Source organism: Caloenas nicobarica, chromosome 27 (assembly GCF_036013445.1).
Source record: "Caloenas nicobarica isolate bCalNic1 chromosome 27, bCalNic1.hap1, whole genome shotgun sequence".
Lineage (NCBI taxonomy): Eukaryota > Metazoa > Chordata > Aves > Columbiformes > Columbidae > Caloenas > Caloenas nicobarica.
The window spans coordinates 3,511,422-3,536,990 of record NC_088271.1 but is presented as its reverse complement, the minus strand read 5'-3'; the positions used below and the strand labels follow the sequence as shown (position 1 = coordinate 3,536,990).

The 25,569-nt window shown below is 46.6% G+C and overlaps 2 protein-coding genes across 5 annotated transcripts; both read left to right on the top strand.

Moving 5' to 3' along the window:
* Positions 1–8,354: 8,354 nt before the first annotated feature.
* On the top strand, positions 8,355–17,629 carry TPM4 (tropomyosin 4). Of its 4 annotated transcripts, none has more exons than XM_065652769.1 (9): positions 8,355–8,572; positions 10,890–11,015; positions 14,288–14,421; positions 14,731–14,848; positions 15,183–15,253; positions 15,500–15,575; positions 15,963–16,025; positions 16,105–16,174; positions 16,676–17,018. In XM_065652769.1, the coding sequence occupies exons 1-9, from the start codon at positions 8,459–8,461 to the stop codon at positions 16,756–16,758; spliced, it is 855 nt and encodes a 284-aa protein (XP_065508841.1). In that variant the 5' UTR covers positions 8,355–8,458; the 3' UTR covers positions 16,759–17,018. The 4 variants fall into 4 exon arrangements, with proteins under 4 accessions (XP_065508841.1, XP_065508840.1, XP_065508842.1 ...); XM_065652768.1 differs by lacking the exon at positions 16,676–17,018 and adding an exon at positions 17,280–17,629 and having other exon boundaries at positions 8,363–8,572; XM_065652770.1 differs by lacking the exons at positions 8,355–8,572; positions 10,890–11,015 and adding an exon at positions 12,039–12,346 and having other exon boundaries at positions 16,676–16,868.
* A 343-nt stretch (positions 17,630–17,972) lies between these two features.
* Positions 17,973–25,374, top strand: RAB8A (RAB8A, member RAS oncogene family). The gene is made up of 8 exons (XM_065652771.1): positions 17,973–18,100; positions 18,453–18,513; positions 18,763–18,823; positions 19,145–19,222; positions 19,442–19,531; positions 20,152–20,217; positions 20,449–20,499; positions 21,407–25,374. Exons 1-8 carry the CDS (start codon positions 17,977–17,979, stop codon positions 21,497–21,499), a joined length of 624 nt encoding a protein of 207 aa, XP_065508843.1. The 5' UTR covers positions 17,973–17,976; the 3' UTR covers positions 21,500–25,374.
* The last annotated feature ends 195 nt before the right edge of the window (positions 25,375–25,569 follow it).

Genomic DNA, 25,569 nt, shown 5'->3' with positions numbered 1-25,569 from the left:
GTTGGAAACGTGGGTGCATGTGAGAAATGAAGGGGTTGGGTAACCTCATGTGTCTGGCTCTAAAAAGCCGCCAGCTCTGGGGTAGATCAGTTCATAAAGTAGGCATTGAGGAACCTCACTGCTATTTAACATGGCCGTTTTAATGAAGAAAAGTACTCTGCGTAGTGAAAAATTCCTCATGAGGGAGAGCCAGAGGAGACAGAGCCTGGCTACTGTGAGCACCCCTCATTAGTGCAGAGCAGCTTCCCCCTAGGAGATTTGTATAATTATTGTAGGCAAACAGGCTGGGGCCCTCCGAGAGGGGCAGGACTCCTTCATTGCTCGTCATGCCATCAGATATCTAATATTGACTCACACACGTGCTCCTCACTGGTTCATTATCGTGATTTCCTCTTCCTTTCAGATCGCTGCCTAATTGAAGGGCCGGCCGTATTCTGCACCAGCACGTGAGTGGGGACGGCATCCCGGGGCTGCCGGCACACGGCGCAAACAGGCGACAACGGCGACCTCCGGACACCAAGAGGGACGAGTGATACTGCAGTAAACACAATGATACCCCCAAAAGGAAGGAAGCAATGCCAGCCACGAGCGCCGGCTGTAATTGAATGATCCCGCAAGGCAGACTCCGGCAGTCACAAGATGATACTTCATAGCAAACATCATCAAGATAAGGAAGTCATTTTTTTTTCTTTTGCTCAAAAAGATCGAGTCACCCTCTTATCTTGTAGGTAATTTCCTGTAGCCTATATTACAAGAATTAATTCCCTTGTCCATTCTTTGCACCACAGACCCATATTTTCAGACCAACGTGCTGCAAGATAGTTGACTTCAGAGTCTGCTCTTCGCTACAAAGGGGCTGCTCTTGCCCATTAGATAACAACACGGGCTGTCAGATTTTCAGACATGGCAGCAGTCAGCTCCCATTGAGAATGAGAGAGGTGTCCCCTCTCCTACTGAAAAATAGGGAGGTTTCTACCCTCTCCTTACATCTCCCTTTTTCCCTGCCTAGTGCATTATGTCTCTGCCAAGAACAGCAGCAAATATCTTCAGTTACGCTACAGACAATGGAGATTTCCTCGCACGCTTGAGAAAAGCCGAAGCTTCTGTGAGTAAGATTTTCTTTCCAGATTTAATCACTGTACAGGTACGATTGTTTTGGTGGGGACTGGGATTCTTGGGCCCTCACTCTGCCACTGAGTTGCTGCAAAGGCTTGAGATGATTCACGTCGTGTTTCTGTTTGCTCATCTCATGATTGAGATCCTAACATGTGTGTCCATTAAGCACATTGTGAGAAACAGGAACAGCTTTTAGCACAGTCATGGTCTGGAAGCATTTAAAAATGCCTGTCTCTACAGATATCTCAATAATCTCCTTGAAGACAGGACAACACCACCGCTATTAGAGAAGGAGAAACTGAGGCACAGAGTGATGCAAAGCCATTAGAACAAAAAATGTCACAGATTAGGCTCTGGTCCCCAGATCTCAGTGAGACATCTCATTTTCAGAGACCCACAGAAACGTCCAAGCCTGGGCTTGGTAAATCTTTCTCCACTGGGGTGCTGTTCACTTGGGGAGCCAAAATTCACCCCTGGTGCCAAACCAGAGTCTGGGGGGTGAAGCGAGGGACTGATCCGATTCCCAGCGCCACGCAAGGGCAGCGTCTCATTGATGGCAGCCAGACCTGGACCAGGCCCAGACACCCCGCGAACTGTCGGCTCCGGCCAACAGAACATGCCCGGCGAGCGCCGAGGGAGGCGTAAGGGCATCCTCATTTCAGCAGAGCCCGCCTGGTGTCGGCGAGTCCATCAGCACCATTGTCCCAGCGTACGTGACAGCCTGACAGCTGCCAAATACTCCCTCAGACACCTTCAGACGGCTCCTGGTTATTTTTAGGCCAGCTTTTTCCACTCAAGGCTCAGACGCGTATCGTTACAAAGAAAGGGGGGATGGCGGCAGAAAGAAAACACACAGCTATTATTTTTATGGCGCTGCCTATGATGTGCTTGCAAACTTTTGCTATGTACGCCCATCTGCCTGTTTGGGACCCTTTGTTTTATGAAAAGAGATGGTATTGTAGCCTACAAAAGCCAGAATGAGGAGGAGCATAGCAGCAAAGTCAGCTTATGAAATATTGAAGCAGTGAAACCCTCACTGGAACACGTGAATGTCTAATGCCAGTTCCAATTAATTTTGAATTTTTCATTAAACCATTATTAAAAGCAAGAGGACAGCAGAAATAAGGGAAATTGACTTGGGCAGTATATTAAGTACCTTAGTTTTGCTGGAGGATGTTTTATTATCTGTCCAAAGCAATTATTTCTCCAGCTCCTGACGATTTGTGGGCTAAACAGAGGTTCAGGATGAAGTTCTAGATGGTCTTTCCTCAAACTTGTTTTAATTTCACTCCCCTACCCTGCACTGTGCAGCCTGCTTGGGTGATGTCTGTGGCATGTCATATCATGGAGTCAGAGCTCTGAGAATCTGTAATAATGTGTCACTGGCATTATTTACAAATCAAATAAAAACTTATTGACTTAAGCATTTCCCTGTATTGAGGGCAAACAGAAGACATGCAGACATTCAGAGAAACATATATTAGGAAAGCCTGAAAAGCAATTTAAAACCCAGGTGGGGGAAAGAAATAAAGCAAGGGCATTTATAAAATAATGTCTTCTGTTCTCAGGACTTCCTTACTCCGTTGGCTAGAGTAAAAGAGAAACACCTGCCTAAATTGGGTGCTTCATTAAGATGCCTCAAGCTGGCTGAGGTGATCCTGGGCCTTATAATGTCTTCTTATAATGACAGAACAGAGACATTCACTTCTTAGGTCGGCTTTTTTTTTGCTTTTTTTTTTGGCAATGGCTGTGTTTTGCTGCTTGCTGTGCTGCTCTCCTTGCAGAGGACAACGGAGGAGAAATGGGACGATGCTCTATAAGGAAATAAAGGTTTCTTTATTTCCTGGTCGTGATCATAGGGAAATTGCAACATCTGGGGAAAATTTGACCCTCATTCCTCTGGCAGAGCCTGTAAGTCTTTGAGGAAACCACTCTGACAGTGCTGATCTTTCAGGCGAGGAAGATACTTTGCTGTTTTCCTGAAGCTCTCTGATCCCAGGACTTGTGCTCAGTAATGCTGAACAATAAGGATTTTCCTCGCATGTTTGTTTGGGGGGAGTCTGTGATAACTAAAGGTTAGAAATCTCCAGTCCAATACTCAGCCTCTCGCCTAATTTATCCAGTGCCCAGATATCTCAGTGGATGGGGCAGTTTAAGGTGCTATTATTTATATTCCTAAAGCACCCAGAGCTGTACCACCATGTGCCAAGTGCTTTACAGATAAGCAGGATGAGTAAGGCCTTTCCTATCACCCAGTGCTTTCCTCCTTGGTTATAAAATGACTGGGCTCACTTTATATGTCGAGTTACATCTACAGCCAATTAACAAAGAGCTAATAAATGATTAATAAATGCTTTGAAAAATGGGTAGTTAAATGCAACAGCTTTTTAGAGTCCAGTGGATAAGCACAAAAATATGTAAGCCCAGGCGATAACGCTTTCTCCTGATATAACTTATCTCCAGCATACTGCTCACATCTGTGAGAGTGCTTAGGAATACTGTTAACTTCTTGTGCGCCAGGAATAAAAAGAGCCTTTCTGTGACAGAAGAGCGCTTCTCCTGGGGTTTAGGGCAAAATATTCATCGTTTAGACCATTTAGAATCCAGAAAAGCTGGAAGGTGCTTATGTTAATTTGTACGGGAGGGGTGAGTGACGAGGGAAGGTGACCCTGTCCTGTCACCTGCCTGTCAAGCTGTAGGGGCTGGTGTTCCCAGGCCAAGCGGCCTCTGTGCTCCCCTGAATTCCCAGCCACGATTTCCCATCCTCGCCTGGCACAGGGCAGAGTGTCCCTGTCATCCTGCCCTCCTCTAGACCGCGGTCAGGAGCTTTCCATCTGCGCTGACAGCATCACAGATTGCTTCTTTTAAATGCCTCAAAAAGAGGAGTTGAGCCTGGTTTCATTCTTTTGGGTACAAGTGAGGATTTTTGCCACTAACGCCGCTGAAGTTACTGCAGCAGGATCCATCTTGGTGTCAGAATCAGACTCCAGAATACCCCACGTCTTCCCTGGCCCAGTATCGATATTGCGTTACTGGGAGTTGGTGGACTCTGGCATGGGATTCAACTTCAAACAGGCTCCAGGAAAAAAAAAAACTATGTATATTCAGCTTTGAAGGAGCAAACTTTGCCTGGTTTTGGAACACAAATGAATCTGCACGTTTTCTGAGCAAAAGTTGGATGCAAGTTGGTGACATTTTCTGGTGGAAAAGGAAACGTGAAGGAAAAAAACCCAGGAACGCACATGTTAAATGAACCAGTCAAGTGCAGACAATGGAAAAGCTGAAAAATGGGTATAGGGGAAAGTATTTTGCGGTGGTAGTTATTTCTCATTGCAGTTCTTTCTAACTTCCCAGATGGGAAATTCATGGCCCTCGGAAGAAGTCTGTGTCCTCCGGGGTTTGGCCTGTGGCAGCCCATGACTCACTCGCTTACCAGATTTGGCAGTAAGCAAGACAGCAAAATGTCTTGTGGAAACAGCAAAAACAAGAGACAAATGAGCTAATTGCTGGAAGAGCAAAAAAATAAACCTCTGTGCACATAGGAGGACCCTCGATGTAGAGAGAGTGAGCGCCCAGTGACTCCAGAGGAGCTGCCATCCCAGCCAGCTCCATTCGTTTGCAGGTGAAACAAATCCAGGATGCCTTGGTCTTAAAAGGTGAGGTAGGTGGAAATAAAATATTTGAGGCTCTACCAGCCATTCCACCAGCAGCAAGATGGTTTTCCAGGGGCTCAAGGAAGAAAGAGGATTTGTGGATCTACATTGCCATCTAACGGCAAGGAAGAGCTTAAAGCACTGTGGCCCAGAAACGGGCTGTAATAGCAAAATTATTTTAGAAAGTAGGTAAATTCTCCTTGGATCTAGGCATGGGAAGAGTATATCTGCCGATGGATACTTAACGAGAAAAAAGCATCAGAAAGAAGGTATTATAGATTGTTACTGCCCTGCCGTACCTTCGTTCTAGCACATAGCCCTGCAGGGAGAACTCTCAAAGAAAATAATTCAGCGAGATGTGAGAGTTTACAGATTTTGTCAGTTAAAAGGAAACGCCGGGAAGATACAAGTTTGATGTTCATTGTAGTGCCACCCTTGCCACAGTGCGCTGCTAATGATACACCATGTTATATAGTTTCTAGAACAGAAAATATACAAGAGAGAGTGGACTATTAGGAGATACTTATGTTAAGAAACGGAAGGAATTTGGTAAAGGATTGTCAACAGCTTCTTCTGCTTTGAAACGTTTCTAGCCTTGACACATGCAGCTTTGCATATGAGGAGGAGCTGGAGCTCAGTCAATGTGAAAGAGAGGAAAATGACCGGGAGTTTAGAACGGGACAGGAGCTGGGGGAGAAAATGGGGAAATAAAGCATCTGCTTTTCGCAGATAGTCAACTGGGTCATGGTGTGGGTCCGGTGTAGCTTCGGGGCGATAGAAGTAGGGATTAAAAGCATAGAAAGTTTTGAGATCAGCCAGACTTGAGGCCGCGGGTCCGACCCCCTCCAGTCTGTTGGAACGCCTGCTGAGACACGCTCCCATGCAGCGTGCTGCCGAAGAAATGAGCACACGCTCCAGCAATCCGGCGTCGTTGCCTTCTGCTGTCCTCTCATATTGACACACCCAACCTTGCCAAGCCTTGCTAGGCCCAAAAAATCCCAAAAAGGAAAAAAAAAAAGGTTTGGAAGGCTCTTCTTTCTATCTTGATGGCTCACTGTTTCCTAAACTGGTGAAAGCCAGAGGCTGTGGGAGTGACAGGAGGGACCAGAGTGAATTTTTCAGGTATTTCTCTCCAGTTCATGAAGCAGGGAGAGGAAGAAGGTAATGTACCTGGTTGAAGGGCTACACAGGGTGACATGTTCCTTTCTAAATATGGCTCCGAGTCATGCGACAGAGTTGATTAGAAAAATTATCTTCCTGCAGTACGAATACAAAGGCAAAAGAGTCTTGTTCAGTGTTTGCTTCCCCAACCCCGATTCTGAGCCTGCCCAAGCCTGCTGGTGAGATGGTTGGAACGTCACCTCTGTGCCTCTCAATAATCAGAAATTATGAAGAGAGCAGCCACAGAAACAGCTCGAAACATGCAGCTGTAGTCCCAGGGAGAGGCGTGCACGGTCTTGCTCCTGCCTCCATCACACGAGTTCCTACACGTGCCGGGTCAAACGGGGCTAACACAGTCCTTCCCCGCTCTGCTTCTTCCCCGGCTTGATGTGTCTCCAAAGCTGCACCCCAAAACCTGCCTCTTCTGAAAAAGAGCAGAAGAAAATTATTAAAGGTGGACTTTGTTCTGAAGGAACCTAGCGGAGATGGCCACAGCGGCGCCGCACCCAAGAGGCGGCTGCAGCATGATGGTGGCTGCTGGGACCCCCCGTGGCACCTCGAGCGCCTCGGCACTGGGCTGTGGTCACCAGAAATGACCCTAAATCGACACCTGGGGTTCCATCGTCAGCCCAAATCCCTGCTGCAACCCGCTGCCCTCGGCCAGGGCTGAGCCAGCAAACTCGCAGCGGAGGAGGGCAAGGGGAAGCTCAAGCTGCGATGGTAATCAATATGGTTTATTAGTTTTTAATGCCGTTTCTGCAGGTTCAGCAGCGCTGTTAATTTAGTGCCTCACCTCGACTCTTTAAACCCATTCCCAGGCTCAGAACCTGTGTGTGTTTATCTTTCGCTGTTCAAACCATCAGAATCGGACAAAAAAGTGCCCGTGGGGCCACCTTGTTGCAGCAGTAGCTGCGGGCCAGAGAAGGGGAGGCAAATCTTCCAGTTTCTGTGGGAAAACACACGTTTAGTTATGTGAGGTTCGCCATGGTTAGTTCTGTGGGGTGTTCTGAGGAACGGAGTTGCACACTGGGTGGGGATGAGCCAGCACCCGTTTCCTGCAAAATATGCAACTTACAGCTGTTAAAAATTCGGAGCATTGTTTTAGATACGGGGAGGGGGGAAAGAAAAACCGAAGAAGCTAAACTTGGGCTTAGGTTGGATATATTAGGAACAATTTCTTCCCCAAAGGGCTGTGGGGCATTGGAACAAGCTGCCCAGGGCAGTGGTGGAGTCACCATCCCTGGAGGGGTTGGACAGACGGACATGAGGTTCTCAGGGACAGGGGTGGCGTAACGGTTGGACTCGGTGATCTCGAGGGTCTTTTCCAACCGAAATGGTTCTATTTAATTGCCGTTAATGAGGGGTGGAGGTGCTGGGCGGGCTGTGGCGCCGCGGCGGGGCGGTCGCGCAGCCCTCTGGGAGCTGTAGTCCTGAGGGCGCCGCCATCTTGGCGCTCCCTCAGCCCGGCCCCGCGGGGCGCTGCCCGGCAGCCATCTTGGGGTGTGGGCGCCAAGCCCCGGGTAGCGGGCAGCGCCCGGGGCTGCCGGGGCCGGCCCTTGGCTGCGGTGGTAGTGTGAGCGTTATTTTTATTTGGAATCAGAACAGTGATAACTCTCTGACAAAAAGCGGCCTGAGCAGCCTAGAGAGTGCTCTGGCTGGCCTGGTGGTGCTCTGGGGATGGTTCTCCAGATGATCTCCCACACCCTACTCCCGCCTTCCTGACAGAGAGAAGGGGGTTTTCCTGCTTCATACAGCAGAAAAAATAATTTACACTGCTCATGTGACTGCAGCTTCAGGTGTGTTGTTCAGTTCACTAAGTGGAATTTCAAAGACAGACTCGCTGGATGCCCTTGAGCCCGAACTTGAGATCTAAAGCTGACCTTTTATGTGTTATACTGTTACAGATTATAGCTAGTTCCGTAACACCGGGGCTTATGTTCACAGAAAAACAAACAAAAAACCTTCTGTCTCATATCCTGCATCTTTTTGTAGCATAAATGTAGCTACTTCTCAAGTGTAAACTTTTTAAATTCTTGTTTTATTTTGAAGTAATCCAAAAAGATCCTTCCCTTCATCAATCTTACGACGTTATAAGAAGCCAGGCCATCCCGTTGGTCTGCTGGGCTGTTTAATTGCTCTCAGACACGGAGGGTGTTAATAAGGTTTCTTTCAAGCATGTGTTCATGTGTCAACACTTTTGCTTCTGTCGGAAGCTTAAAAATGGAAACGGTTTTCTCTTTAGGAAAACGGGACCCAAATAAGGAGATGATGGAGCAGTGAAGATTCCTCTGGTGAGTCTGTTCCAGCTCATTCCTTAGAAAGGCTCTGAACAGTGTACGAACAAGCAGAGAAGAGGCCAAAGAGATCTGGGTTTTGTCCAGGGGTCTCAGGGTTTAAATCTCTCCACAACCACTTGAGTTCATTTTCCCTGTGACCTGGCTGGGTACAACTTCTCGCTCTGCCTGTTACAAATCTAAAACTTCACTCTTTGGGATTCTTTCAGTTGCACAGCCTATCCTTTAGCAGAAATGGAAGCGATCAAGAAGAAGATGCAGATGTTGAAGTTAGACAAGGAGAACGCCATTGACAGAGCGGAGCAGGCTGAGACGGATAAGAAGGCGGCTGAGGACAAATGCAAACAGGTAAGTAGAACTAAAAACACTGCTTGTGGGTGCCCTGTGGAAATAAGTATAACAAAATACTATGTTGCAACTTTCTGATTCAGAAGGTAAAATAATTTGAAGTCAGGTTTTCTCTTAATCTTCTTCTACGTCTTTTGCCTTTTACACTCATACAGCCAGGGTGAGGTATTAACTTCTCTTTTTAGCCATCTGAGTCTTTGCAAAATTAGCATTATCCTCAGAGTATTAAGAGTACTTTGTCTGAGTTTTCTTACATCTTACATAATTGTCTGAATTTTCTTGTGCTTGTGATTCCATGGAAAAGGCCTTAGACACTCCAAATCAAAGCTGAGTACCTCAGACACCTGTAGGACCAGTGTTAATACCTCCTGAAGAGTCAGCTGTACCTCAACATTATTAATTCACTTCAAGGAGAGTCTCAATCAAAGTTTATTGTCTAGTCCTTGCTGTACAGAGTGCCTTTAGAGGTGCCAGCTGTGCCTCAACAGTAGATGTGTTATTGTTTTGTTGAGAATGATGGGAAATAATTTGAAAGCTTTTCTTTTAGCTGAATTTTAGTGATAACATTTTCATATTCTTTTCAGTGTTCTTTATTCTGAATGTCTACCTTGTATTTGAGCTATAGTATTTTCAGAATGATTCTGAAACATGACTTAAACTCAAGTTTCTTACAGCACTTGTAAAATTACCATGTCTTTTCCTTTTACAGCCTCTAAATGTGGCTGCTTCTACTACATCTCCCAAACAGCTATAATATATTATTAGCATTAATTTAGCCAAATATTTCTCATGTTCAAGTTCAGTTTGAGATCCTAAATGATATAACTAAACTTTCAACTGATCATCCATTTAGCTAAAGCAACAAAAAAGTTTCCAAAAGGGTGAGCTGCTGCTCTCTGCCCCTGCCACCCGCAAAATAAGGAAAATTAGTTTTCTGTGTCTTCACACTAAACTTCCACAAGCTGCACACATTGATTCCGTAGTCCCTGTTTCATTCTTAAACTTTCTGTTCTCAATAACAGCCTCAGCAGATTGTTACCCAACTGAACACATAGCCTTCCTTTACATATAGTTATCGAAGGGGATTTCTTACAGAGAAATGACACACTTGTGGGAGTTTTCAAGTATCTATATGAGGTTAATTCACAATTAAAAGCTAAAAGGGAAAAATAAATCTTTGATCTTGCTTCCCTTTTCTGAATTGTCTCAAATTTTTCAGCTTTTTTTTTTTTAACGTGAATTTAGTGTCATACACAAAATAAGCATCACCTCCTTCCTGCCGCTCACTGTCCCTCTGCTAAAGCATTCCAGCGAGCGGGTTCCTTTCTCCCACACTATCTGGCTACTCTGAGTAAAATTATAGCAATACAACAGCATTCAAGAATAGTACGCTACAAAAATGTTGTTAAAGAAGAAAGTCAGTGCACTGAAACAAACTATTTTGAGCAAACTATTTTGATAGACTCGGTTGATGCGGAGGCGGAGCTCAATGGTTCAATCTGTTTCTCTACAGCCTGAACTGTTTTGTGTTGCAAATGACAGGAGGGAGCAGATGGGTTTGCAGGCGCACCCTTATCAGCCTCCTGATAATGGAAATTCTTTGGGGAGCATGAGACAGTTTGTCACTGAACAGTCTCCCAGCAGGTTATAAATAGCGCCGTTCCAGCGTACAATATGGATTTATATGGTATGGAGGACTCAGAACCGTACGACAGGCTGGAGCGTACCTGGTTGGGCCACAATTAGTCATGGAATAATTGGGGTTGGGAGGGACCTATGGAGGTCACGAGTCCCTCCTGCTGCTGACGGGTGTGTGGGGCCAGACCTGTTCCCCATCTGATTGAGGTGTTATCAACAACATACCAAAGATGATTAGGGAATGACCACTCGCTTTTTAATAGCTATAAAGTAACTGAATAGTTTCCTAATAATTCCTATTCCTCAGGTAGTAGTGTCAGAACAAACACATCATTTTAGAACATTGATAATTATGCTGTAGAATTAGCTGCCGCAGGGTGTTGCGGAGTCCAAAAGAGAAATGAGGTGAAAAAGGGTTTATGTATTAAACCAGATCCCAGGGAGCGCTGCTTGTTCTAAAGACGATCTGTTTTTAATGATCTTTCCCTGCCGACTGCCACCAGTCCCGCTCACACCACTGGCCCCAGCAGAACTTTGATCTGGTCTTTTGCTCCTCTTTGTGTGTTATATCAGGTTAAAAGGAATAGTCAGGAGAGGTTTTAACCATATTAAACTATAACTGAAAATACATCAAAATGCTCATTTTGGTTATTTTTGTGGGTTTTTTCTCTCTGGAAAGGTAGAGGATGAGCTGGTAGCTCTGCAGAAGAAGTTGAAGGGAACCGAAGACGAGCTGGATAAGTACTCGGAAGCTCTCAAAGACGCCCAGGAGAAGCTGGAGCAGGCTGAAAAGAAGGCCACCGATGTACGTACCTGCGGCTGATATTGTCGCCGCGCTCTGTATGTTTTGCAGCACAGGTGACAAAAATCGCTGCCAACGTTTGTGTTGCAGCACTTTGATGGGGGGTAGGAAGGGCAGTGTTGTTTTGGGGGTTCTGAAAAAGGCATTTAGATGAGGTTCTTAGGGATGCGGTTTAGTGTTAGAGTTGGGTTATGGTTGGACTCGATGATCCTGAGTGTCTCTTCCAACTGACATGATCACAGAATCCCAGAATGTCAGGGACTGGAAGGGACCTCAAAAGCTCATCCAGTGCAACCCCCCGCCGGAGCAGGAACACCCAGATGAGGTTACACAGGAAGGTGTCCAGGCGGGTTGGAATGTCTGCAGAGAAGGAGACTCCACAACCTCCCTGGGCAGCCTGGGCCAGGCTCTGGCACCCTCACCGGGAAGAAGTTTCTTCTCGTATTTAAGTGGCACCTCCTGTGTTCCAGTTTGCACCCATTGCCCCTTGTCCTGTCACTGGCTGTCACCCAGAAGAGCCTGGCTCCATCCTCCTGACACTCCCCCTTTCCATATTGATCCCCATGAATGAGTCACCCCTCAGTCTCCTCTTCTCCAGCTCAGAGCCCCAGCTCCTCAGCCTTTCCTCACACGGGAGATGCTCCATTCCATCACCTTCGTGGCTTTATGATTCTGTGACTCTATGAAATGGGGTGGAGCATTTTATGGGTGGGAAATCTTTAGGAAAGGTGGAATTTCCTCTAATCGAAGTAAACAAAGTGGTGATCTTCCAGGGCAGCTGGGCCACAGGATGCAGTTTGCTTCCAGTCCCAGCTCGGTCCGGATTCGCTTTTCTCCGCCCCCATCCCGGGGTGTCCCGGGGGTGTCCGCGCAGCCCCGGCCCCGCCCGCTTCGCAGCGGGTTCCGCATCCCCCGGAGCGGGGCGGGGGTTCGCGGGGAGCCCGGGATGCGCGGGGGCGGGGACGGGCGGGACGGGGACCCGAGGGGACCCCGGCATATGCGGGAACAGGGACGGGGACCCGAGGGGACCCCGGGATGCGCGGGGGCGGGAACGGGCGGGGCGGCCCCCGCGCGGCTCGCGCCGACTCCTCCGTGCTACGTCACCACCTCCACCCTCCAGCCGCGTGACGTCATCGGCCCATTGAAAGGCGCGGGGCCGCGCGGCGCCACGTGCAGCCCCCCCCGGCCGTCCCGCCGCGCCCATGGCCGCGCCGAGCTCCCTGGAAGCCGTCAAGAGGAAGATCCAGTGTCTGCAGCAACAGGCGGATGAGGCGGAGGATCGAGCTCAGGTGCTCCAGCGGGAGCTGGACCTGGAACGGGACCTGCGGGAGAAAGTGAGACCGCCCGGGCTGCCCGCTCGCCTCTCTCGGTCGCTCTCTCCCGGGCTGCGCTGCTCCTTCCTTCCTCTCTCTGGCTCTCTCTCCCTGGCTGGCCCCTGCTCCGGGAGGGGCTCGGCCGCCTTCACCCCTCGGCTCTTCCGCGCCCCGCGAACTCCCCGCGGAGCCGCCGTTTCGCCCGCACCATCCCCGGGGGCACCGGGCGGCGGCTCGTCCGGGGCGGCTGCTGCTTAACGCGCTTTGGGGCCATTTCCTTCGGAAAAAGGGTTGCGAGCAGCGATCGGCATCGGGAGGCGGTTAGGAGTTTGGTAGGAAATGGCTGTTTAATTAGGAAAAAAGCGCTGCATGCCAAGGAGCGGGGAGTTCCCGCCGCTGGGCGCCGCACCGCTGGCTCCGCCACAGCTGGGAAGCGTCCGAACTGCTGCAAAAGAACTTTCCCTCCTGCTTTGCACAGAGAAATGCGAACTCTCCACTAGCGTGCGGCTCTCCCGGGGCCGGACAGCTGGTTTCACTTAGGTTGCTCTGTGATCAGCCTTCCCGGCATCTTCCTGCTATTTTATCACATGTCAGCGAGTGAGTTTTACCGTATAAGGACTGCGGGCAGCTGCTGGGAGAGGTGGGGCCAGCCCGGCTTCCCATGGCTTGGGAATCTTGCCTAATGAAAATATCACTTAAAAGCATCCCGTCTAGTGCAAGGAGTTTTGCAGACTGGCCCGTAGCAGACGTGTTTTCTACACGATCGATGCCTTGTGTATAAATCAAGAAAGCTGGGTAGAAAGCAAATGAGATGTTGGCTAATTTACGATGGGAGGAATCCTGGGTCAGCTTCCATTTGGATGGGTCAGTGAAATCCGTTCCAAGATGGTGCAGCCGTGAATGGAAACCACTTCCTCCCGCTCAGGAGGAGCGTCAGAAACCAAAGCAGAGAAGCTGCAGCAAACAAATAGTTTTCAAAGTGTTTAACATAAAGCATAAAACAGTTGCCCTTCCAGGATCTATAGCCAAAACAAAACAAAAATCTTAAGCATAGCAGTCATGCTCAGATTTGGCAACAGTTAATCAATTAAGGCGCAAACGTGGCAGTTATTAAAGTGGGGCTTTATTTTCTTTCAAATAACAAGCAATTAAAAGAGCCGTATGTTAATAGACACAATGGATTTACAACCACCCATTTGTTGATATTGCCTGTATGGTATGCGAGTGTTTCCCCCAACAACCTCTCCATTTGTTATCTAGTCTGGTTTTTAAACATTAATAGTGTTCCCAATTACCGTGCAGTTTATTCAATAATATACAAACAGACTTTATTATTAAGAAATGCCTCTGCCTCATTCCTTAAGTCCCACAGGAAGCCATGAAAAAGGCAAGCGAGCTTCTTGTAAGAACATGTAATTCTGTGTTCAAAGCAGCTGAGGCCGGTGGGATCTGCCCCGTCAGCCGCGCAGAGATTACGCAGCGCAGAGATTACGCAGCGCAGAGATTACGCAGCGCAGAATTACACAGCGCAGGACCCGCGTGGGTCGTGAAACGGCTGAACTTCAGCAGGGGCTGTGACAGGAATTGCTGCACAACACACACACCAGCTGGGGAGTTTTTGGAAAAAGCCGTTATGGAAACAGTTCAGTTGTGAACTCATGACTCTTCTGGGTAGATCCAGCCCACTGGAGTGATCTGAAAATAGTTTTCTGTTGGAAACTGGTATCCAATCCCTCATCGTGTGGCAGGAATGATAAGTGCCATTAAAAACAAAGCACATACTCCATACCTTGGAATTCCTGAGATGCCAGAGTTTAAATAAACACCAGACAGAGACAGAGGTTCCTGAGCTCCCTCGTGCACACGGGGAAGCCTTGGCAGTTCTTAGGAAACTTTTAGTTGAGAATATTTTTCAGCAACGGGCCCGTAGGTAACGTGGGCTCTGGGCGGTTTGTTCCGCAGGCGGAAGGTGAGGTGGCGGCTCTGAACAGACGCATCCAGCTGGTGGAAGAGGAGCTGGATCGCGCCCAGGAGCGCTTGGCCACAGCCCTGCAGAAACTGGAGGAGGCTGAGAAAGCGGCCGATGAGAGCGAGAGGTACCGTCCCACTTCTTTCTGTCTTTTTTTTTTTTCTTTTCCTAAAAATTTGAAAACATCAGTAAAATGTTCCTGTATAATTTAGCATCTGCTTGCGCTGATGTGCATTGCAGGTCAGAGCCCCAGAACTAGAGGTGTCTTTTTTATAAGCTTAAATGAGGAACTCTGGTAGCCTTGAAGAACACAGAGTGTGGTCAGAACGGGTGACTTTTGGGTTACAAATACTGAATTCCACTGCGGGACTTTTGAGATAAAAGTGCTAAAGTTAAAATGCCTCTCCATTAAATGCACTGGCTTTGACTTCTGCAGAGGAATGAAGGTTATTGAGAACAGAGCCATGAAAGACGAAGAGAAAATGGAAATTCAGGAAATGCAACTGAAGGAGGCGAAGCACATTGCTGAAGAAGCCGACCGCAAATACGAAGAGGTAAAAGCGATCAGGAAATGATTAAACATACGGGACAACCGTGAGCAACTTAATTACTCTGCAGTTTTAGTCATTCTTTGTGCACCTTTCACTGGGTGATGGTTCAACTTTGGAACATTCCCTAAAAGGTGTAATTTTACTAGTGACTTTAGCAGCACCTCAGATATTTCATGCCAAGAACATTGCAAAATCGTACATATTTAGGGCAGAAGTCTGTTATGTCTGGGGGGGGGGCGGGGTTTAATGTAATTTTGTGGTTCAGAGGAAAGCACGAGCGCTTTGAGCCGTGTAAGAGATGCCGGACCAGCTCGGTACAGCCGTTTTCTCCTTACAGGTTGCTCGGAAACTGGTTATTTTGGAGGGTGAACTGGAAAGAGCTGAGGAGCGTGCAGAGGTGTCTGAAGTGTAAGTAATTTGAGATACACAAAGTAGTTCAGAATATACAGTAAAGGTCAAAGCTTTATCTCGTTAGAAAAATTTACTACTGGTGTAGGTAGTATCTGTAGAAAAGCTTCCTTGTACCCTATACACCAAATTTTCTCCTTTCAGATTTAATATTATAATTCATCCCTTGTATTTTTAGATGTCTTGAAAATTAAATTAAGTCGTAACAGGAACAGTAGTAATGTGTAATTTTTTTTCCCCCTGTAGTAAATGTAGCGACCTGGAAGAGGAGTTGAAGAACGTCACCAACAACCTGAAGTCTCTGGAAGCTCAATCTGAAAAGGTTGGTTCTTTGGTCAGGGATGGGAGCAAAGTCAGAAGTTGTAAATAAAATCCATAGAAATAATCCAGCAATACAAAGCACGTGAATGGGTTTGGGTTCCTGCCCGTGTAACAGACGGTGGGTGATGTGGGTTCAGCTGGTTTGGTGCTGCGCAGGGTCGGCCCCGTTACAGTCCAAGGTGACACACGAAGGATCTTGGACATTCCCCGTCTTAAAACGATGGTTTACGAACCAGAGTCCGAAATGTCTCGGTGAAGAGGGGAAACATACGGAAAGGGTGTTCGCAGCTGTTGGAAAAGGAAAAGTGTTTATAAATAGGACACGGTTTCATAAACACGTATTATTGTTGCTACAACTTCCCTTAAAGAGTGTTTATTGTTTTTGCAGTACTCGGAAAAAGAAGATAAATACGAAGAAGAAATCAAGATTCTCTCTGACAAGCTTAAAGAAGTAAGTTTATCTGTCCCCACTCTGTATTTTGGCATTGTTTTATTGGCAGCGTCCAGTTACTCTATTTAATTCCTTTTAGGCTGAAACTCGTGCTGAATTTGCGGAGAGAACAGTTGCCAAACTGGAAAAGTCTATTGACGACCTGGAAGGTATGAAATTACTTGAGTTTCATGTAGAAGTGGTCGATTTCAAATCAGAAAATGGCATTTTAGGAGCAGGTATTAGATTTTATTGGGAAAGGGCAGACGTTGGGTGTGTTGATAGATCGGTGTGACACCTCCTGGCTGGGAGACGCTTTCCTGCAAGAGGTTCTTTTTCAAAAAGTTGGTAACAATAACCTGATTTTGGCCACCTCACAGATAGATGGACTCAGGAGCCTTTTTTATTAATAGCAAGACGTAACCCTACTTAATCTGATCACTGAAAAATCATTCTGAGAAATTAAAACGACTGTAGATGAAGGTTCTGACCTGGCAGCTGTGGGTGTTTTTTGCTTCGTACTGATACTCAGTTACGCATCTGTTTTCTTTTCTTTTCCTCCCTTTGGCCGCTGCCCTCTGCCTCTCTCCCGGTCTCCTCCTCCGCGCCTCCTCTCTGGACCTTTTCTCTGCATTTCTTGCCCATCCTGCCTTGTGCACCGGTGCCGACAGACGAGCTGTACGCGCAGAAGCTCAAGTACAAAGCGATCAGCGAGGAGCTGGACCATGCGCTCAATGACATGACCTCCCTGTGACCGGGGCCGTCCCGCTCGCTCTGTCCCTCGCCTGCGATTCCTGTCACTCTGTGCAGCTTCCCCTGTGATCCTTCACTGTCCTCTGGAAGAACTGAGCTCAATAAAGACAAGACACCTCTTACCTTTCCGCTTTCAGGGTTTATTTCCTTATAACTCACCTAAAATACACTGAAAATAGGTTCAGTGCCTTGCGCGGAGCCAGGCAGGTGCGGGCAGCAAAAAGCTCTGAGTGCGTTTGGCTGCACCCGTTGTGCTGCATCTGCCCAGGTCAAAACTCGGCACAACAAAAACTCTGAAAGACACGTCCTGTAAATCAGATGTTATATCAAAACACGCCTGTCACATCACCCATGTCCAAAAGCCTCACTGAATTAGGGCAGTTCCCAAAACAATTGTCCCCGTTTTGTGGCTGTATTGTTGTCTTGAATGGCAAGGTAAGGAATCATGGCATTTATTTAAAAAGAAAAGGCTGTAAAATAATGTGTGTTTTAAGTCTTGGTTTTTTTCTTCTTTCTCACCAGAAAAACTCGCTCAAGCCAAAGAAGAGAACCTGGGGCTGCACCAGACACTGGACCAGACGCTGAACGAACTGAACTGTATATGAGCAGCCGAGTCCCCGCGGCCGGGGGGAGTGGGAGCGGAACCTCCCCCCGATTCCCCATCGCTGTGGCCGGGAAACGCCCCCTAAGTTATGACCGGGAGGGGCCCGGGGCCGTGGGGTGACAGTCCCGCCCGAGGGACCCGCCAGCCCCGGCGCCCGTTGCCGCCCGCGGCCGCCGCGGCCCCCATTAATGGTTTTTCTATAGCCCTGTAGCAGCTGCTCCCCCGCTGCGCTCACACCGACGTTTCATATTAAACGATTTGTCTCAGTCCCGGGTCTCCCCGTCTCTTGTGGCGCTTCTGCTCGCGTGACGTCATTGTGGCGCTTCTGCCCGCGTGACGTCACGAACCAGCGGACAGGTAAAGACGTGAGGTCGCCCTTTAATGCTGCGGCAGGAAGTGACGCAGCGGGGCGAGCCGCCAATCGCGCCGCCGCTCACTCCCCGGGCGGACGCCGCCCGCCAATGGAGCGCCGGCTCCGCGCTCTTCCTGCCGGACTCTGCGGTGACGTGCGCCGCGTTCAGCCAATCAGCCCGCGGCAAGCGGTGACGGACAGCGGGCGTGGCCTGTGGGACGGCGCGGGGGGCGGGCGCAGCCGCAGGGGCGGTGCCCGCGAACATGGCGAAGACGTACGATTATCTGTTCAAGCTGCTGCTGATCGGCGATTCGGGCGTGGGGAAAACCTGCGCGCTCTTCCGCTTCTCCGAGGACGCGTTCAACGCCACCTTCATCTCCACCATCGGTGAGGGGGCGGCCGGGGGCTGCGCCGGCCCCGCGGAGCGGCCGCGCTCCGGGCCTGGCAGGAGCTGGGGCCGCGGGTTCGGGGCCAAGCGGCTGCCCGGGCTCGGTGGTGCCTCCGGCTCCGCCTGGACAAGGTTGTTACCGACTCACTCACCGCGGCCGCGGCGGCTCCGGCCGCTCTTGGCTTCGCTGCGGGGCGGGAGCGGCGCCCGCGGGGCCGCCGGCGGTTCCTGGGCTGAGGATGCGCTGCGGGGGCTGCTCTGGGAACGCCGAAATCCGAGCACTGGAATTAGAGGGGAAAGTGTTAATTTGGAAACAAAATCTCGCAGCGATTGAGCTGTTTCTCTTTGCAGGTATTGATTTTAAAATTAGGACCATAGAGCTGGATGGCAAGAGAATTAAACTGCAGATCTGGTGAGACTTTTCTTCTCGAGTTACCCAAGTTAATGTGCGATAACCGGGTGTCTGCGGCGCGGGGGGCTGATGGTAGCGTTACGCTTTACTCCAGTTGTGCTCTTCAGCAGTTTATGGTGTCCTAGAAATTAAAATATAGTTTTAGCGCATCTGCAGACTGGTTTAAATTAAATTATTTACAATTTTGCTGGCTGTGGCTCGCGGGTGGCAAGCAGGGTGTCCGCTGAGCCCCGCGCTCTCTCCTTGCAGGGACACGGCCGGGCAGGAGCGATTTCGAACCATCACCACCGCCTACTACAGAGGAGCGATGGTAGGAGCCATGCGGTCGTGCTCAGCCTAAACCGATCAGCCGGGTTTAACGAGACACACACACAACGGTCCGGTTCCCGATACGGAAACTGCCTCGCGAAACATTCCCGGTTGTGGGTTGTGCTCCCGTGTGCCGCGGGGCAGCTCCCTCCCGCCGCTTATCTAGCAAGGCACAAACTGCGATTAAATGTTCTGTAGAACTATGAGCCGAGTGTTTTAAAAATAGTCTTTGTTAAGCTGCGCCTTTCTGCTAAGGACAAGTCTTTAACTCTTGCTTGTACTGATATTCGCTGAAACAATCTTTCTCTTCCTTCATCTTCAGGGCATTATGTTAGTCTATGACATCACCAACGAAAAATCTTTTGAAAACATCCGGAACTGGGTCAGGAATATCGAAGAGGTAATTTCTCTATTTACATACTCTGAGTACTAAAGATGCTCTTTCTTCTTCCAAAAGTAGTTGAACCTTAAATGCTTCAGAATTTCTTTTGAATTCCCATGCTGAAGGGTACTCAGCACCAGCATCTCCCTGTTAGAACTTGTTCTGTGCTTCATCTTTTTGACAATATTTGTCTAAAAACACCCAAGGCCACATCCCTTTGGTCTGTTTCTGTCCCAGCACGCCTCTCCGGACGTCGAAAAAATGATCCTGGGGAACAAATGCGACGCAAATGACAAAAGACAAGTTTCTAGAGAGCAAGGGGAGAAGGTAAGTGCTGTCGCTTTAATATATTTTAACTGTTCAGAGTATAAAAGTTGCATTTGTTACTGTCCATGTGCTGCTTTGGTACCTCGCTGGTATTTCTAAGCAGAACTATGGAAAACTATGAAAAGATGAGTCTGGGTTAAGGATTCTTGTCGATTATCTGGTCAGGATGTGTTGGGTACAAATCAACGACCTGCGTTTTTTCTTAGCAAGGGAAAGGAAAAGTGCGCTGGAGTTTGACATTGAGGAAATGTCTCTGTTTGGCCAAAAGTCACTGAGACGAGGCAGACGGGATTGTCTGTTCTGGGTCAGGTTGTCAGTCAAGGTAGAGAAGGTGCCTCTGCGCCCTGCACGTGTTGCAAGACTGACCAGGTATCTATGCAAATAAAAAAAAAAAAAAAACGAAAAGAGTGAGGAGCAGATTAAAATGTGTGTTGGGTGTAACCCAGCAGCACAGAGCCCGGGAAGAGCAGATGCTGGTAAGAGTGAGCTGGAGTTCCTGGTTTCCAGCTGTTCCACTCGGGTGGATCCCGGCTCTGTGTGTCAGGGCAGGTCACGCGCTCGGTTGTATCTGTCGCTGCTCCCACAGTTATCCAACTAACACGAAACCTGCTTTTATTCAGCTTGCTGCAAGTTTCGGAATTAAATTTATGGAGACCAGCGCAAAAGCGAATATAAACATAGAGAATGTAAGTACTGGAACCTTTCTCTTACATTTATTGTCTTATTTGTGCAAAGGAGCAGTAAGAACACTTGCCCATCCTGGCTGGGTGCAGAACTCGGCTTTTAGATACTTCAGATGGGTTGTCAAGGACATACCCGCATATTCCGTGAAGATGTTGTCTGACCCACGTTTTGCTAAATCATTTAATTTGGTGCTTCGAGCACCATGTAACACTTAACGCTTTTATTTGTCACAGGCATTTTTTACTCTTGCGAGAGATATCAAAGCGAAAATGGACAAGAAGTTGGTGAGTAACCATGACTTGGTCCACGCGGTATTTAAATAGGAAAACACACCCAACCAGAAGCCAAATAGCAAGTGGTTTCACAGTGTATAAAAAATATATTGTGGTCTCTTTCTTGGGGGATGCACTGAAGGTGATAGAAATTGATTTTTAGTTTTGTCAAGCTCTGACTGCGGCTTATATACAATTGTCTCTGCATTTCAGGAATTAGTTGCAATGGCTGAGGTTTTCTAAATAAAATTACCTTTTATTTGTTTTATTGAAAGCCAAGTGAGTGGTAGAGCAGTTTAATGGTATTTCTTGCTCTTGCAGTGTGAAAAATGGAATCGTACAAATAGGAGGCCCACTTCATACTTCAGGGTTGGCTTCAAGCTAGTGTGTTTAAAAATAGGTAAAGAACTAATGAGGTTTTTGATAACTTTTGCAAAAGCATGCTGAGAAATTATTGGCTTTTCTCTTGTACAACAAAGAAACTGTATGATGTCAGTTTGTTAGGAAATGAAGCTCACAAAGATTCCTTGTATGTTCCTGAGCACGTACCAGATGTGGCCCGTAGAGCTGAGATGTTCTGAGTCTTACTGACAATCCCTCAGTATTTCAGCAAGAGCCAAACACGTCCTGTAATTTTTTTTTTTTAATCTCAGCAGTCTTTTGAGTTTCTAGAAAGAACAACAGGCAGAGCATGTTAGTTGAAGCTGGGAGTAGCAGCTGCAGCTCTCGGACTTCTCGTAGTGGCTGGTGGGAGGTTCAGATCAATGGCTGAAGGCTCCTGGTGATTTTAGTCGTGGTTTTTGTGAACAGCAGGTTTGATTCAAGAAAATGGGTAGATGAAGTGTGGATGCCAGATCTTGCAACAATGCTAGAAGCTGTTAAGCATAAATAAATAACTGAATATTCTTTGCGTCTTCAGGAAGGCAATAGCCCGCAAGGCAGCAACCAGGGAGTTAAAATCACACCAGACCAGCAAAAGAAAAGCAGCTTTTTCCGATGTGTTCTTCTGTGAGGGACACGGCCTTAACCTGAGCGTCTGCTCAGCTGGACTGGACTGTGCCTGTTCCGAGTGGGAGTTCCTCTGTCTGTGGACTTAGCGTTCTCAACATACCTTGTCACTTCGTGACCATCTGAATAAGAAATTGTTTATTTTAGTAATTGTCTGACTCTTCAATTTTGGAGATGAAACAAGTTTATTTTTGTCAGATTGCCACTGGCCACGTGTGTTGTCTAGCAGAGGGAGTACAGCTCAGACGTGACCTGGGATATTGCACCTTTGCTGACAGGCTTCGATCTTTGTGTTCGTTTCTGTCACGTATCCAAACTAGAAAGATTAAGTTATGATCAAAAGAAGAACCTGAAATGCCCATACGAATAAAGTACAGGTGCGTGTGCATGATGCATGTGCATATCCATGGCTATAGGTGCATCAAAACATCAGCTAAATGCACTTAGGTGAGCAGAACAGGCTTTACCTTTTCGGAAGGTAGAAGGAAACTTTCTGCAGCTCCACCTCTTCGCTCCTACAGAGAAAATCCTTCATCTGCCTGTTACTTATTCAGTTGCGTTATTCTAGACAATCCACAAGTACAATTGAAGTTTAAAGGAATCTCTATTTTTTTAAAAAACCAAAGTGTGCTGTAAATAGAATGGATCCTTACCATCAGAAATTATTTTATCCATGTTAGACTTGACTGGGCTTAATTAAATACTCCAGACGTTTAGAGACGTTTAACAGGAGGTGACAGCTACAAGGAGTCCCGTGCGAATGATCCGTCGTCTGTTCTTAGAGAAACAGACCCTGGTTCAGGTAGGGACGCAAAATTTGTACCGTTACCACGGGTGGCTCTTCCTTCTCCAGCTGAGAATGGCTTCAGATCTGTCGTGACGTAGTAGCTAGTTCGAAATTGTGACAAGCAAATGGATTGCACTGCTTCCAGTCGTGTGTTCTCATGCACACTTGCTCACATATGCAAATAAATGTTGCACATATGAACACTTTCTGAAAAAAAACTTTTTTTAAACTGAGATTTGCCTCGCTGCTGTGAATCGATCACTTTGGATTTCAAGCAGCAACAAACCTGTTGATAGCATGCATCAATGCAAATGATGTTCAGTCCTCAGTGGAAATATTCCATGTATTTATTCCTATAAACAGTCTATTACATTCCGATGTGTAAAATGTAACGGCCAAGTAAAGCTCTCTGTTCTGAGGCTGCAAGCCTGACTTTTAATTCCACTGACACGAGGAGCCAGAGCCATCGGCTTCAGAGTCTGCTGGCAAGGGTTGGAATTGGGTTTATTGAATTCAAACGAACGGATCGGCTGTGTCCTGTGACTCACTGGAACTGGTAGCATGTTTTGTTTACATTGAAAACTGCACTTAAGGGTCAAATTAAAGCTGATTTTAAAGTTAATGAATTTACACACCAGTTTTGATTCCTTCAAGTTTGTGGTATTACGTTCTGGCCTCAGAGTAGCGCTCATGTTACTGGAGTTAAAGATCTGTCGGATTCATAATTAAACTTTAGAAATCTGCAGCATGCAATTGGCTGAACAGGAATATTGTCTCTTTTTCTAAAATGGAAAAAGGAAATTTTACTTTATAAGTTACTGGTTTATAAAAATGCATTTTATATGCTAATAATATATTTTTTTCTTTTAATAGCTAGCAGATTACAGTGAGCTCTCTTCATGGTTATAATCATACATAAAGCTTTCCTCTAACCAGAACCTTATGAGGTGTTTTTTTTATTTCCTTGTGACTTTTTAGTGTGAGGACTTGGTGAACGTGTACCATAGCAGATTACACACAGGTATATTTGTAGAGTAAAATTCTGTTAAGCTACTGAGGAGCCTTCTAGTCAGTATGTGCTTCAACATGTAGTTAATGCAGAGCTATAGGCTGGACAGGCGATGCTTCTATCTCAAGATAAGGATGTTTCACAAGAACACTTTGTGTACACCTCAAAAAATTCTTGAGGCAGAATTGGGGAGGTGATGAACGCTGTTTTCCTACACAAACCAGATCTGGTTAGTGGCTGAGGAGTAAACGTGGATTGTCTCACCTCCATCCTTCTGCTTCGATACAGCGAGATGTTGCAGCCAGACTTATTTTTCAAAACGACTGGAAAAATAAGTGGTTGGTCTAAACTGAAATCACGGGCTGTCCACTGTGATACTGGATGTGCCCGTTGACAGTAACTAAATCGATAACGCATCTTGAGAAAAAAAAATTATTCATTTACAAGTGGGTAAAACTTGAAGGATGGGATTGTGTTTTTCACTCGTCATATTCTATACTTTAAGCTACTTTTTTGCATTCAGAGCTGACTCTTTGTGCGTGAATACCTTTTGTTTAAACTTCTGCTGGTTGTTGCACATGTTTATGTATGTAATTTATAGCATGATTTCCTTTGACAAAATGAACGACTCCATTATTGCCTGATCTCAGGAAGTTTCACACAGTTACTGTGACTACAGTCATCACTGTACTTCTAGGGTATACAGACTCTACACAGAAATTAAATCAGCGTAAGCAATATGAAACATAAAATGCAGATGTAAGAGAGGTTAAATATGCTGCAGTTGCGTGTACACTTGGCTACGTATCACTAAATATGGACATCAGATCTTGGAGAAGTACAATGTGGAGTTGATGTTTCCATCACATAATTAAATTACTGTGCTTTTGAAGTATGAATGTTACGGAAAATGGAATGATCAGAAGAGGTACTGTGTAAATAACAGTAATGTGTATATACATGAAAGCTTTCTTTAACTAAGAAGGAAAAAATCTGAAATTTGATACAAAATTTGTAAAACTGAGGAATTTAAGCAGATCTGAAAAACAAACTATGTGCTTACTACACATTCTGGGTGTCTAAATGCCACTAAAATTTCAGGTAATTGACAAACACTTGGTTTGTAGAGAAACAAACCTATTTTTGAGCATGTTCTCAAATTCCCTTACTTTGATGAGTATCAGAGAATCCTGTGGTTGACCTGATCTCCGAGGCTGGTTGCAATATTTCAGGTGCAAACCTGTCGATAAATGGTGGACCTGCTGGTTTAACACTTTGCCATGTTCACACTTGGGTCGTATGGGTCCTGTGCTGAGCGGCACATCCAACATTCCTTGACATCAGAGCTTTATGCCAGCATCAGACTTTCAGCCTCAGATTTATAAATCCTATGGATTATTGTAAATCTCTTTACTGCTGCTGAAAATGATTTGGTCTCTCCTTTTGCATGAGATGCTCACCAGCTCGCTGACAATTGCTAAGGGTTTTTTTTGCGGCAGTGTCTTTGGCTGACGATCGTGCTCAAAAGCTGCTGTGAGCTCTCATTCTCTTGAACTAGAAATGCCCAGGAAACGCAGGAACAGCTCCGTCCAGGACGGTCTCCATCTCTATTAGAAGTTCACAGGGGTTGGGAAAGAACAATGACTAACTTCTGTCTTCATTCATAGATTAAATAAAGATCCGTTCAATTGAACGTTAATGGTAAGGTGCAGTTTGATTATTTCAGGCTGCCTTATTTTCTGGCCCATCTCTTTCCCTGATTGTTGCAGTTTTGTTTCTGTGGGTAAGACCAGTTTGGGGCTGCTCCCTCCAGCCTTCCTGCAGGAATCATGTGCTCTGTGTTCAGCGTGAGCTGGGACATAGGACTTTGTTTTGAAAGGAACTTGATGCATCCTGATATTTTTAAAAATAACTGTAAATTGTGTTTTTAGAATGACCACTTTTGGCTGCCACCCGTCCCACATTACAACTGCTTTCTTAAACACTTCTCATTGATTTTCATGTTTGTATTAAAAACGAAACTGTTGTTTATTACAGTATGTATGTTTTTACTCTGTTGTACAGGACCTTGAGCACTGCATAAATAAACTTCTTATGAAAAGAGATTTTTACAAACTTATTTTGTCAGTCTTGTTCATCGTTTGTGCACGTAGATTCTTGTGTGGAAAATAAGGTATTTCTAAAAATAGGAAAGAGGGACAGGAACCCAGGATAGGCTCTCTTGTCCTTTATGTTGACTTTTCATTATAAATTTAGAAATTGAAAGCTCCAGTTCACT